This window comes from Lampetra planeri, chromosome 69 (assembly GCF_965212315.1).
Source record: "Lampetra planeri chromosome 69, kcLamPlan1.2.h2, whole genome shotgun sequence".
Taxonomy (NCBI): domain Eukaryota; kingdom Metazoa; phylum Chordata; class Hyperoartia; order Petromyzontiformes; family Petromyzontidae; genus Lampetra; species Lampetra planeri.
The window spans coordinates 3,201,041-3,215,950 of record NC_136174.1 but is presented as its reverse complement, the minus strand read 5'-3'; the positions used below and the strand labels follow the sequence as shown (position 1 = coordinate 3,215,950).

The window sequence follows — 14,910 nt, the reverse complement described above, 5'->3', positions numbered from 1 at the left end:
GGTCGATGCTTGGCGCTTTCCTCCCTTTCTCCCGGTTGATTGCAGACGTTGCTCGTCACTCTTTCTCTCGGGCTGCAGCTGCTCGTGGGAGCTGGCACTCACTCTCAAAACTTGTAAATTGTATTCGCACACCTCTTACACAACTGTGAAAGCTTAGTACAATACAAATTATCGCAATCCTTTACTTTGCAAGTGACGCAAAACGTCAGGATAAATGTAGAATAAAACTTTCAGCGATACTCTGTCGGTCCATGCCGAACTCAGCACCGAGCATCACCTCACCTCTCTTCTCTGCGAGACACAACACCCATTGTTGATCTTGAGGCCATGCCCCGGAGTCTGCCCGTCGCAGTACTGGCTCTTTGCGTTGACTTCGTAGACTCGTGGCTTCTGCTGATGCAGCTCGTTAACGGGGGCAGGTTCCCGGAGCCTGCCGATCGCAGCACTGAATTGTGTGTGTCGTGTCCCTCTTTATATCTGAAATCTCTGCTGTCGGCTCGCCTTCTCACAAAGGACTGGAATCCCTTTGATTTCGCTCTTTGCTGTGGGGCCAGTTGTTCATCCGGGGTACGTGTGTATGTATGTGTATGTCCTGATTTATTAAGCAATATGTTAAGTTTCACCCTGGCCTGGTTTCTGTCCCCCTCCTCAAGCCATATTTTCATCCGTGGAAAACAGATGCCCCAAATTGCCCTTGATATGTTTTCCTAGTTTTTCAACTTTGTAATAATTATTCTGGAGGATGGGGTTCCCCATGTCCAGTCGCATCCCCCCCCCCCTCTCTCGCTGTGGGGTGTTACATTTTCTTCTCTCTCACAGAGAGGGGCGCTGGCCTTTGAAGTTTTGTACCGTTTGGAAAAAAATATTATTTTACCTCTTTTTGCTTGATACCGTACCACTTTTGTAGTTCTGATTCTGTAAGTGACTCAAAGTATGTTTGTAGCAGTGTTTACAGTACTTCCATCGTGGTTTGGAGTTCCTTCATGGTGTTTAATTTTTTATTTTAAGAGGAGATGCCCTCTGAATGCGTATGCATTTTTTTAATATCACGTGCTTTTGGGAGACGAAGGTGGTTGGGAGGTTCTCTCTCTATGGGATACATTTTATCTTGGTTATGTGTGATTGACCTGTTTCGCCTTTTTTTATTCTTCTTGGATGACCCTAGGTCTAATACTTCATAATTATTATTTGGTTTATGTTTATCCAGAATTCATTCTTTGGTTCTTTTGGTAAAGTCACGTAGAAGAAGAAGAATAAAAATAAGGTGAATAACATTATGGTTAAAATAATATATGAGAAATAATAACCCGCTAATGTAGATTGTAGCCTGGTTTTAATCGGAGTGAGTGTGTTGGCAGTCTATGATGTCCACTTATTATTGTCGCTAACTTTTGGACTTTTACCGTATAAAAAAAAAATCAGTTATAATGTCCGTTTTTCCCTGCTATGTGCCTGTGTTTTACCGTTCTGGAGATTTGTTTGTGAACTGTCCAAAACGTTCGGGGAGGTCGTGTCATATGGTCATCTGACCACAACCTGGAGATTTTCCAGTTCGTCGTTAACCTCCCTTTGCCCCGGAGTTTATTATTTAATGGTTATTTTATGGCCTCCTCCCTCGAGTTGCTTTCAATGCGGTAAGGCAGCTCCTGTGTGAGGGGAGGGGGGTTCGCATCACCCCCTTTTGTCCCAAGCGACAGCGCGATTGATTATTAAAAAATAAATATTGGCAGAATTATTCTTGATATAAGTTTTTGTAAAAAGGCCTATATATACAACAGACACCTGGATCATTCCCATGACTTACTGGCAAGTGCTCCACACTTACATCGCCTCAATTCGCACCTATCATGGCATGACCACTGTGATGATGTAACTACCAATTAGTGGTGAATGGTGGCTGTTTTCTTTTGTTCGTTCGGTAAAATCACGTAGGTAGAAATAAAACAAATCACGTGTCATCTATGTATCTCTTCCACAAGGAATGACGTAGGGTGGATGTCTGGATAGCAACTGTTTAAAATTTCATGGAGAAATTGATCATGGAGAAATTCGAAACAGATGACATCTTGTTGTTCGCAGGACTTTATCAGGAACTATTATGACTTTGTTTACATTTATTTTACACTTTCCGTCGCCGCAAAGTGTACTGGTAGTCTATAATGTAGACTGTAGCCTGCTTTTTAACTTCAATGAGCATACTGGTGCTCTCTAATGTAGACGTATTCCTGCTTCTTCAATGCATTTCACTTGCTTCGTTTGCTCACGTCACGCTATTTACTTACATGTAGTATTGCGATGGTGATTTCTATGTAAATAAGTTGCAGTTTCTTTGGTATAGCTGATTACATTTGGTGTTTCATTTTGTTACGTTGTTGGAAAAAACAACTATTTAAAAATTGGCATACTGCAGCTTTTCTTTCAACATTCTCCTCATGCAGAGAGAACTATTTCTCTTTTTGGTATTGTTTTTACGCACTGACATAATAAAATGCAGTCCTTATTTATTTAGTTAAATACCAAATTACTGCTGTTTTCGTGTGTGTATTTATTAGTTAGCAGGTACTGGAACCTACCAACTCACATGCGTTCGGTGGGGCGGAGGGGGGAATTTTCTTTCTTGTGGACACAAGGTAAAACACACACATTTGCAGCTCCCTTTAAACCTTTATTACCTTTGCTGTTTACTCATTACCATTACTGTTCTTTATTAAATGATAGGGTTTTACCAATGTTTTATGATAGTTAATGTAAGTAACACGATTTTTCTCCACCAATACTAAGAGCTACTTTAAAAAAATTCAAAAATGGCTATTATTGCGACCACGTCTTTATGCGAGGGAATCACACTTATGCAGTACGTTTTCTATTTGAAAATAGATACATTTCTAAATATCACTGTCCTGCTTACAACAAACTACTTTGAGGGGAATAATAGCCTTTTTCTGTACTCATTAGGCATAAGCAGCCACCGACTATCACTTACTGGACAGGGCCTAACAAATATACTGAATGCTATTACGTCTTCATTCTAGCATATTTACACTTGCCCCCTCAGTACGGGGGTTGAACAGTGACGTTATGTCAATTATGCTTAATTGGTGCGCATCTCCTCATAGTTACAGGTAGGATAAGTTGTTTTTTATTCATTGACTTTCATTTGTTTACCGCTTTTTCTCGTGCTAAATATTTGCACAAAAATGGTGGAACACCATCGCCCTCGTTCTTAATTACTTATTACACACGCCTGTATTTCCCCTCTTCCTTGCTTTTTTTGCTAAAGTCACGGAGATAGAAAACTATTATTTAAAAACTTAGTAAATATGAAAATAATAATGTGTGTGTACACGTCCATGTGTGCATGTTAGTCCATATATGTGTGTGCGTCGTGTGTGTGGGTGGATGTGTGTGTGTGTGCGTCAATGTGTGTGTGTGACAGTCACTGTGTTTGTATGTGTAAGTCCATATGTGTGTATGTGTGTTAGTCCATGTGTGTGCGTGTAAGTCCATGTATGTGTAGAGTCATAAATAGCGTCCATACGGTGTATACACCGAATGCAACTACGAATGCTACAGGAGGGTGCACGTACCTCTGGAGGGAGCCAACGGAGACGTGGCGGAGAAGCAGGCCCTGCTTGGCAGGGTCCCGTCGCAGAGGGAGAGAGGGGACGTGTCGGCTCAGGAGAGTTAAGGGGGCCCGGAAATGAGGGCCCGAGGACATGTGATGCTGGCTCCGGTTCCGTCTCGAGAGACCGAGGAGGGGGCGTGGCCGGGGGCAGAGCAAGGCCACAAGCTGACGGTGCGGCGACTTGGGGAGTCGGGGGGCGTCGGTCGTCGGGGACTCGGTTATACGGAAAACCCTCGTTTGGGGGTCTAGTGTAACCCCGAGTGTGTTATCCCTAGCCCAGGAAGTGGAAATAAATCGTGGTGCCTCCTGACCTCAGTGTGTGCTTCGTCCGATACACACTACATATGTTTAACTCCATGTGTCTGTGTGTGTAACTTCATATGTCTGTGTGTGCGTAAGTCCATGTATGTGCGTAAGTCCACGTGTGTGCGTAAGTCCTGAGTCGATTCGTTTATGTGTAAGTTGATGTGTTAGTGCGTGTGGGTCCATGTCTGTGTAAGTCGATGTGTGTTTGTGTCTTTTTCGCCCGGGCAATGCCGGGTACTTCCTGCTAGTGTTAAATATACTAGGGCCTCCAGGCATTAAACTGACCACTTGCCTGTTATGCCAGGCCAAGAGCTGATCGTCAATAGAAGCAAGTGCCTTAAAATAGCCTGTGTGATGAATTGGGGGTGATTTTTTTCTTCTCGTTAATGTTTGAGTGTTCTTGTCTACGTAATATGTGAATATCACGTGTGACTGTGTATATATATTTGCATTTCTATGCTGACATACATTGCGTGGATATTACTGTTTTCTGTCTGCAGCTGCCAGTTCTTCTGCCACTTGGCTGTACAGAATTGGTCATGGAGCGAAGACAATCAGCAGGAGAAAAACCCTTCAAGTGCACTGTGTGTGGGAAGGCGTTTGCACATCCATCACTTCTTCAAAGACACCAGAGAAGTCACACAGGAGAGACACCCTTCAAGTGCACTGTGTGTGGGAAGGCGTTTGCAGAGGCATCACATCTTAAAAGACACCAGAGAATACACACAGGAGAAACACCCTTCAAGTGCATTGTGTGTGGAAAGGCCTTTGCACAGTCATCACATCTTAAAACACACCAGAGAATACACACAGGAGAAAAACCCTTCAAGTGTACTTTGTGTGGCAAGGCATTTGCACATTCATCAATTCTTCAGGGCCACCAGAGAACCCACACAGGAGAAAAACCATTCAAGTGCACTGTGTGTGGGAAGGCGTTTGCACATTCATCATTTCTTAAAAGACACCAGAGAATACACACAGGAGAAACACCCTTCAAGTGCACTGTGTGTGGAAAGGCCTTTGCACAGTCATCACATCTTAAAACACACGAGAGAAAACACACAGGAGAGACACCCTTCAAGTGCACTGTGTGTGGGAAGGCATTTGCAGAGTCATCACATCTTAAAAGACACCAGAGAATACACACAGGAGAAACACCCTTCAAGTGCACTATGTGTGGGAAGGGCTTTGCACAGTCATCAGGTCTTAAAACACACCAGAGAATACACACAGGAGAAAAACCCTTCACGTGTACTTTGTGTGGCAAGGCATTTGCACATTCATCAATTCTCCAGGGCCACCAGAGAACACACACGGGAGAGAAACCCTTCAAGTGCACTGTGTGTGGGAAAGCATTTGCAGAGTCATCACATCTTAAAATACACCAGAGATGTCACACAGGAGAGACACCCTTCAAGTGCACTGTGTGTGGGAAGGCCTTTGCAAAGTCATCACATCTTAAAACACACCAGAGAATACACACAGGAGAAAAACCCTTCAAGTGCACTGTGTGTGGGAAGGCGTTTGCACATTCATCACTTCTTAAAAGACACCAGAGAATACACACAGGAGAAACACCCTTCAAGTGCACTGTGTGTGGGAAGGCCTTTGCAATGTCATCGCATCTTAAAGCACACCAGAGAAAACACACAGGAGAGACACCCTTCAAGTGCACTATGTGTGGGAAGGCGTTTGCATATTCATCAATTCTTCAGGGCCACCAGAGAACACACACTAGAGAGAAACCCTTCAAGTGCACTGTGTGTGGGAAGGAATTTTCACTGTCAACATATCTTAAACAACACCAGCGAACGCACACGGGAGAGAAACCCTTCAAGTGCACTGTGTGTGGGAAGGATTTTTCACTGTCAACATATCTTAAAAAGCACCAGCGAACACACACAGGAGAAAAACCCTTAAAGTGCACTGTGTATGGGGGGAAGGGTTTTCGACAGTTAGGGGATCGAAACAAGCATCAAACCACACATCAGGAAATTAATCTGAAATCGGCTTGTGAAAGTCAAAGTGCTCCAATGAGTCCATCCCTCATGAAACAAGAACTAGAAAAACATTTGGGATATGAAACGTGGCCAGGAGTGAAGGCAAAATGTCAAGAAGTGAAAATGAAATTTGAATCAGTGAAAGTGAAGACTGAAGAAGTGATGGTAAAGAGTGAAGTGATAGTGAAATGTGAGGTAGAAGATTCGACTCCAAAATCCGACCTTCACGTCGATGGAGGTAGCGTGAAGCTGGAGGAGACTGTGAACGCTGAGGCAGAGCGAGGCAACTCCCAGCAATTTGTAGATGTGGAGGTGTGGGTAGATTTTTTTAGGCAATACTGAGTCAAATGGAGACCAAGTAGATGTATATCATTGACCTAAAGATAAACAAGTTCCATTTCATTCACAGGACTTTTCCATAAGAGTTTTTTTGGTTTAGATCGCGCAAATATATATATTTTTCATTAAAACCCACCACCACCCGACAGCCATCTAGTAAGGGTTGTCACGTGAACATGCCAATTCGTCACTAGTAAAGCACACCGGTGTGTTGGAGAGCCAAGCCACAGCATTTACAATCTGAGTACGACGTTTCGCCAGTAATTACAGCTAGCTTCATCAGGTGACAGCCAGATGTTTGCCTTTCCCATTACAAGGGTTTAACCTCCAAGTAGTCAATAGAGGCAGTGTGGAGCTGGAGGAGGCTGTGGACTGAGAGAGTGAAATGACACCCAGCAGTTTGTGGAGGTGGACTTTTTGCAGGATGCAGATTAGGAGCGGCCAGCATGTGTGGACTTGGAGGTTGGGTAGATCTGTAAGCAGGAGCGGGAGACAAAAAAAACTTCGTATCATTAAACGTGTTATGATAATATTTTTATTAATAATTGGCGCTTGCATAAATGTTGTATTTATTTCTCACTGTACGTAGCCAATATTGCTAATCAAAGGTGAAATGCTTCAGCAACTAAAAGCGGCTTGCATCATATTTCATCTCAATCGTTTGACGGCTAGCCCAAGTGCCAGCTGTCCCTCTGTTGTACAAGGGGACTCAGTACCGACCTGCACATCGACACGAGTCTGCCAGTAGAGTGGAACGATGATTGATGTGTAACCCCAGTCGGGTAATTTGTCGCTAATCTTTCGAATCTGACAAATTTTGACCCTGACACCATGAATGGTGAACATCCACTTAATCAGATGGTGCATATTTTTGGTCAATATTGCTGCGGTAATCATGATGGCTGCCGGACAGATGTGAACTGTGAACCTTTTAACAAATATCAACCGTGCTATCACTTGGCTTCTCTCATTCTAAAAATGCATGCAGGTGTAGGCATCCATTCAGAGATCAGTGTACAGTAAATGTGATGTAATGTGATGCAGTATATTTCAATGCAATAATTCAATGTTGGCGATGTGTCTCTTGATTATTTAGAGTTATAAATTTAACACATATTATTCTGAGCATATACAACAAAAGCTCTTATCCAGCATTCATGGAGAATCGAGGGTGCCAGTTCATTAAATGTGCCGGTTATCTGAGAGGTATACTTTATGGTTCAGCAAAATTCTCAAATGTAAAAACATTTTTTAATGAAGGAATTAAGCATACATTTTAACTTTGATATTCAAAATAATTAACTCGTTTACAGAGGTACTCACCAGTCATTTGTACAGGATTTTAATTTATTGTAGAGAAGCAGATTGCAGTGTACAGTAGTGCAGTACCATATGTACAAGTGTAGTGAGTTCAAGGAGACGTAGACGACGTAGTCGGAGGCACACTTATTTATTATAACTTTACACTCAACACAGGCCAATGTATACAACACTTGAAGGGGTAACGGCCCCTTCACCCATCTAACTTGGAGACCCCACTAACACTAGCCCGGCTAGCCTGCTCCCAGGTCCTCCACTCGAGAGCTAGGGGAGGCTAGCTGATCCAGCTCTGGCCAAGCTAGGATCTCGGCACCCTTAGCCAACCAGACCGGCTCTTACAAGAGCATCGGCTCTGGGCTCTCGGGGCCACGCCACTGGCTTGCCCCGGTCGGTCCTTAAAAGGACAGCGAGCCAGGGGAGTCCCAGGGCCTATCTAGTCGGTATTCACTCTTCGCTGGTTAAGCTGAATACTCCACCCCGAGCCCACCGGCTTTCTGCCTTATATAGCAGCTCCCCCCCGAGGGGTGGGGCCGTGGGGGATCACAGCGCCGTTACAGCCCCCCAGGGCTAACCGATGCGGACGTGGATGTAGGCACCCTTACGCGTGCGGGCGTAACCACACCTTGTGTGTTTGTCCTCCCGTAACACCCCTACACAAGTACAGTGAAACAATTAGGTTCGGCAGCCCACAACACGATCGCAATGGAAGATTGCAGATTATTGCAATTGCGACTCCATTCGCGCCACCACTCAGCAAAGTCATAAAGAACGCTGCAAGATACCAGAATTTTTCTCGATATGTGAAGTAATATTTATTTTGCCGCTTAACAGATGCCGGTTAATAGAGCATTCCGTACGGAAAAGTACGTGATAGCAGAGTTTTTGCTGTAAGTACCATTTGGTATTAAACGGTCAAAAATGGAAAGTCCTAAATAGACGAACGTTTGTTTTGATTGTAACCTGTGTGGAACATTTACGTGACTGCTGTTCATGTGATACAGGGTCAAAAGGATTGTTTGTAGCTTAGGAACCATATCGCCCAACTCATTATCTTCTAAATTACGAATATAGTACACACAAGGGAAAACACTGAAATGTTACATAAAGGAGATATTTTTTACACAACGCTAATTATGTTGTGTTATCTTACCTGTGTCTGCGTACGCCTATCCTCGTAACGCTTTCAACTGACAAACTATTGGGTTTACGTTTTAACAAAGTACACATACAACAAACTAAGCCCACCTCACGAAAACTGCTATTTGTTTTTGCCATTGGTCCAATGTAAGCTAATAAGATCACACCTTATAACAATGTACACTGATCGTAATGATAACTTTGAGCGTATGCTTTGCATCTGCGCATGCATAGAAACGCTAACTCACTGTTGCCCCGAGCAACGCAAGCAAGCTTTTTGAATGGCGACGGGAGGGAGGTTCTCCTTCGCGTTAAACAAAGGCAAAAAAATCACAGTTACTGCTGCACAAGCACACGCTGAGGTAAATCCTGAACAGTGTGATGTGTCCCCCCCACCCCAATGTGCCTTTACTACAATAGTCAGTAGATACTACTAGAGTGATTAGATACTTCTAGATTTGAAGCTTTCGTGACTGCAAGGATTCATACTCTTAGGTTTTTTTGGTAAAGTCACGTAGGTAAAAAATAAAATTAAAAGTTAATAAAAGTAATAATGGAAATAAAATAATAAATCACGAGGTTTCGGAGGCAACACAAGTCTCCGTCATCAGGTGGGACCGTCACAGCTAAAATTACTGCATCAAGTGAGGAAAATTCCAAAAGACCAGCCCTTAAATACAAGTTAAGGGGGGAGGAGCTTATCTGAATGTGGTAACCAGGGAATGGAACGTGGGGGTGGTGGGCGGGGCTACAAGAGAAATTGGTCAACGTCGACCTGTGCAAGAAAACGGAGCTACAAGAGAAATTGGTCAACGTCGACCTGTGCAAGAAAACAATCGGTGTACCTCCACCTAAACCGATGTTGGTTGAGAATCCAAATACAAAAAAGCAGTACTGTTAAACGCTGGGGATGTCAACACTCGGTAAAGTAGAAAAGTACCTGTCAAATAAGATGGTACAAATATGTGTAGTTAAATCTTTTTTACATGGTTAATAACATCTTTCCAATGATTACTCAGTTTGTACCCATCATCACGGTTGAAGTTATGTCTATGTTTGTATATCTGAATGGCTTCGTGTAGAAACCTTTGATGGTAGCCAGAGGGTTTGCAGAGCACCTTGGTCTCGGAAAAAACAATATCATGAGAGCCCACAGCGTTGTAGCAATGATCGGCAACGGCGGAAGACTCAATTTTGTCGTGTTTCAGATCTGACTTGTGCTCGCGGACACGATCAGAGACATGACGTTTCGTTTCACCAATGTAACAATCACCACAGCTGCAACTCAGTTTATAGACTCCAGGGTATTGCAAGTCAGGGATGACATCCTTCACAGACGGAATTAGATCACGGATTTTATGTACTGTACTGAATCGGACTTGGATCTTATGTTTGTTTTGAATTTTGGAGATCTTTTTGGTCACGCCTGCAGTCACGAAAGTTTTAACTCAGTAGATACTACTGTAGTCAGTAGATACTAGTGTAATGAGTCATTCTGAGACACTATTTAGGAGGCAACAACGTTTATTCTACAATTATGCAACACCATTACACACGGGACTAAATACACCTATTCTCACTCTCGTTATGCATAGGACCACAATGCACATGTTCTCTTGCTTACAGGATAATCTATAATCGGGTCAGAGCAGCCACATGTTGCCTGACCCACGATGTCGAAGACGGGGATGAAGACGTAGACTTAGCTCTTGGGTTCCTCTTCACTTGTCGACAGCCCGGATCTGTGATCAGGGCTTCCTTTTTATTCCTGTCGGCCCAGCCTGGCTCCACCCTCGGCCGTGCCCTGCATCTATAATAATCCCGACGGTTCCAGGCTACACGCACCTGTTCCCTCTCTGGCTCCACCCTCAACCACGCCTCTATCGAGAACTCTCTAGACGTTCCCAGCTACGTCCCCCCCCCCCCCTGTGCCCCCTCGTTCACCTTTGGCCCACATTACTCGTCCTCACATGGCCCCTACCACCAGCTGCCCCCCACCACACTCTTCCAGTGGCGCACTCTGTGGCAATTCCTTGCGGCGCTGGTGAAGGCTGCAATCCCCTACTCTGTCGGTCAGACTCACTTGGCTTCCCTCTGCTCGCATGCAGCACCATGGCCCCAGTGGCCCACTGATGGCACTGCATGGTGTGTTCGCCTTTGCGTCTGTTTCAACGGCACTTGGCGCTATGCGCCGTAGTGATCCATTTAACATCACTACATCACCCCCCCCCCCCCCTTTTAAAATTCAGCCGTCCCGGCTGACACCCATTCCCTGTATAGCGGGACAAACTTCCCGAATACACATACAAAGCAATGAACAGCAACACAATAGGAACCTCCCACATGAGTCGTACCTGAACAAACAACAACAATTCAACACAGCAACAACAACAAAAAATACCCCGACGCACCTTAATGACCCACCCTGGACAATGTACAATACTCGATGACTGCCGACCTGCCGCCACCCATGAGCCCCGAAAGGACCCAGTTCGACCGGCACCCGCAACCTTGCTCGTGGCTGCGGCCTTGTGTTGGGCGGCGTCGAAATAAATAGGACGACCGGGTGAATTATATAAAAGTCACAGTTTTGGAGCGAGTTCTCGTCGCCGGGCCCCCAGGCGGGACAAGGGCAGGTTTACCAGGGACCTCGGGGACGACTTGAAGAAGGCCTAACGGGCACGGCCCCTCCCGTACAGGAGATGGGTAAAGAGGGGAAGCGGATGTCAGCCACTCCCCTCCTCGCTGGATGGCTTTCCGACGGTGTGACGGGCAGCTCCGAGGTCATCAAGTGCTGGATTCCTGTGGGCGAAAGAACAGAAATCTGCTGAGGCACAACTTCGGTGGTCGCACGCCCGGGCTATTCGGGCACATCCGACACCCGGCTTTGGGGCAGTGGGGATGAAACATCAGTAAAAGGCGGAAAATACAGTTTCAGTCACGACGGGTGTACATACCATCGTCTGCGACCAACCTGAATCCGAACACATTGGGGCCTCTTGACCTCTATCACCTCGACCGGGCCCTGCCACGGTCTATATAACTTGGGAGACGGGCCCACAGGCACTTGAGGACAGTGCAGCCAAGCCCTCTCGCCGACATTCCACGGCTTTGGTCGTGCCTGCTTTCACTACAGCAGTGCATACTGACTTTGGTGGGACCTGCTTTCACTAGAGCAGTGCATACCGACTTTGGTCGTACCTGTTTTCACTACAGCAGTGCATACTGACTGGTGGTAACTGCTTTCACTACAGCAGTGCTTACTGAATGTGGTGGTATCCTGCTATGACTACAGCAGTGCATACTGATTGTGGTGGTACCTGCTATCACTACAACAGTGCATAATGACTGATGATACTTGCATTAACTACAGCAGTGCATACCCACTGTGGTGGTAGCTGCTTTCACGACAGCAGTGCATACTAACTGGTGGTATCCTGCTATGATTACAGCAGTGCGTACCAACTGTGGTGTGACCTGCTATCACTACAGCAGTGCATACCGACTGTGGTGGTACCTGCTTTCACGACAGCAGTGCATACCAACTGTGGTGGTACCTGCTATCATTACGGCAGTGCATACCGTGGTGGTACCTGCTATCACCACAGCAGTGCATACCGACTGTGGTGGTACCTGCTTTCACTACAGCAGTGCATACTGAATGTGGTGGTACCTGCTATGATTACAGTAGTGTATACTGTGGTGGTACCTGTATGATTTCAGCAGTACAAACTGACTGGTGGTACCTGCTATCACTACAGCAGTGCATACCGTGGTGGACCTGCTTTCACTACAGCAGTGCATACTGAATGTGGTGGTACCTGCTATGATTACAGTAGTGTACACTGTGGTGGTACCTGTATGATTTCAGCAGTACAAACTGACTGGTGGTACCTGCTATCACTACAGCAGTGCATACCGTGGTGGACCTGCTTTTACTACAGCAGTGCATACTGACTGTGGTGGCAGCTCGTTTAACTACAGCAGTGGATAGTAACGGTGGTCGTACCTGCTATGACCACAGCAGTGCATACCGACTTTGGTGGAATCTGCTTTCACTACAACAGTGCATACCATCTTTGGTGGTACCTGCTTTCACGACAGCAATACATACTGACAGTGATGGTACTTGCATTAACTACAACAGTGCCTACCCACTGTGGTGGTACCTGCTTTCACTACAGCAGTGCATACTGACTGTAGTGGCAGCTCGTTTCACTACAGCAGTGCATAGTGACTGTGGTCATACCTGCTATGACCACAGCAGTGCATACCGACTTTGGTGGAACCTGCTTTCACTACAACAGTGCATACCATCTTTGGTGGTACCTGCTTTCACGACGGCAATGCATACTTACTGTGATGGTACTTGCATTAACTACAACAGTGCCTACCCACTGTGGTGGTACATGCTTTCACGACAGCAGTGCATACTGACTGGTGGTATCCTGCTATGATTACAGCAGTGCATACTGATTGTGGTGGTACCTGCTATCACTACAGCAGTGCATACCAACTGTGGTGTGACCTGCTATCACTACAGCAGTGCATACCGACTGTGGTGGTACCTGCTATCACCACAGCAGTGCATACCGACTGTGGTGGTACCTGATTTCACTACAGCAGTGCATACCGACTGTGGTGGTACCTGCTATCACCACAGCAGTGCATACCGACTGTGGTGGTACCTGATTTCACTACAGCAGTGAATACCGACTGTGGTGGTGCCTGCTATGATTACAGCAGTGCATACTGACTATGGCGGTACCTACGATAACAACAGTGCATACTGTGGTGGTACCTGCTTTCACAACAGCAGTGCATACTGACTGTGGTGGGACCTGCTATGATTACAGCAGTGCATACTGTGGTGGTACTTGCTTTCACTACGGCAGTGCATACTTACTGTGATGGTTCCTGCTATGATTACAGCAGTATATACTGACTGTGGTGTCACCTGCTATCACTACAGTAGTACATGCTGACTCTACAGCAGTGTATATCGACTCTATAGCACAAACTGCTAACCTGACAGAGTGCCGTGGTGAGGCCTAGTCCTGTGCAGAGCCCCCGGCCTCGCCTAGATTGCCCAGCCGGCAGAGGCTGGGCTGCTACCCCCCCCCCCCCAACACCCTCCCGCCTGCGCTACAATAATACTATCTAAGCACTATAATATTAGTATCGACCGACCCTATAGTAGTAAGTGCACACATTGGGGTGGGGTGGGGGGGGGGGGGGAGAAGAGGACATGACACTTTGATGAATTTACCTTAGCGTTGCGTGTATTCTTTTTTTGCACGCAAATGAGAAATCCCCTCCACCGATGACGCGCGAGCGTTGTCAAGGGCAACCCCCGGGCAGCTTGAGCGGCGTGGGGAATTAAGTAATGTTAAATATCACTAAATTGTTAATTTAACTACTTGAAAGTTTACGGATGGGAAAACAGAATAGCGCTGGCTCACCACGGGGCTTACGGCGTGGTACCCAGTTCACGAGCCACATCCTTCGCAAGTTGTGTCCACACAGAGACAGAAGGACATACGGACACACAGACAAAAAAATGCCTTTTATAGGTAAGACTAGCGGTAAGTACTCGGTGTTTATCGGGCGAAAAAGGCAGACACACTTGAACTTACACACAGACATTGACCCACACATATAGAAACACATCGGCTTAGACAAACACACATATGGTTAAACCCAGGATGGATCGCTAGCCGGCCAGCCTAAATGTTTATAACCGGCGAAGATGTTCCATTAGGGGGGTGCACGTTTTGCAAGCGTAGAGAAGGGAGGGAATTACCGTGGCCAAAAAGACCTGGAGCTTCATGCGGAGCAAGAGACCAGGTAGCTTCCACACAGCGGAACGCAGCCGATGAAAAGATAATGGCGCTCGACTGATTCGGAGTGAGACCTTTGCTGTTAAACCGGAGCCGGTCATAAGCACACTGGCTAGGTATGGGAATCTCGGCAATCTCTACACAACTGCCGCATCACCAATTGTGAGTTGTAGGGGTGGATTGTTCGATGGTACAAAATACCCAGGCAGGTGCTTAGTTTTGGTCGGGCTGATGGTAAGGCCCCACCTCTTAGTGGCAAGCTCCAGGTTCAGCAGCAGTGAGCAGCAATGACCAGAGCATCGACATATATAACATGGTTGAGCAATAGGGAGGCATCCCTTGA

At 45.9% G+C, this 14,910-nt stretch overlaps 2 protein-coding genes across 15 annotated transcripts in view; both read left to right on the top strand.

Annotated features, from left to right (window-relative positions):
* Nucleotides 1-10,093, top strand: part of LOC144737432 (uncharacterized) — a 29,614-nt gene extending 19,521 nt beyond the window's left edge. For 4 of the 14 annotated variants that reach the window (XM_078620117.1, XM_078620114.1, XM_078620115.1 and 1 more), the window contains 2 exons: nucleotides 2,553-2,630; nucleotides 4,432-10,093. In XM_078620117.1, the coding sequence (XP_078476243.1) occupies nucleotides 2,553-2,630; nucleotides 4,432-6,273 (1,920 nt within the window). In that variant the 3' untranslated portion in view covers nucleotides 6,274-10,093. Of the gene's footprint in view, nucleotides 1-2,552; nucleotides 2,631-3,573; nucleotides 3,797-4,431 lie in introns of all 14 variants that reach the window. The other 10 variants (XM_078620122.1, XM_078620120.1, XM_078620119.1 and 7 more) reach the window with 3 other exon arrangements.
* The window catches only part of LOC144737441 (tripartite motif-containing protein 14-like), a 410,883-nt gene that overhangs the window by 51,083 nt on the left and 344,890 nt on the right, over nucleotides 1-14,910 (top strand). The window lies entirely within an intron of this gene.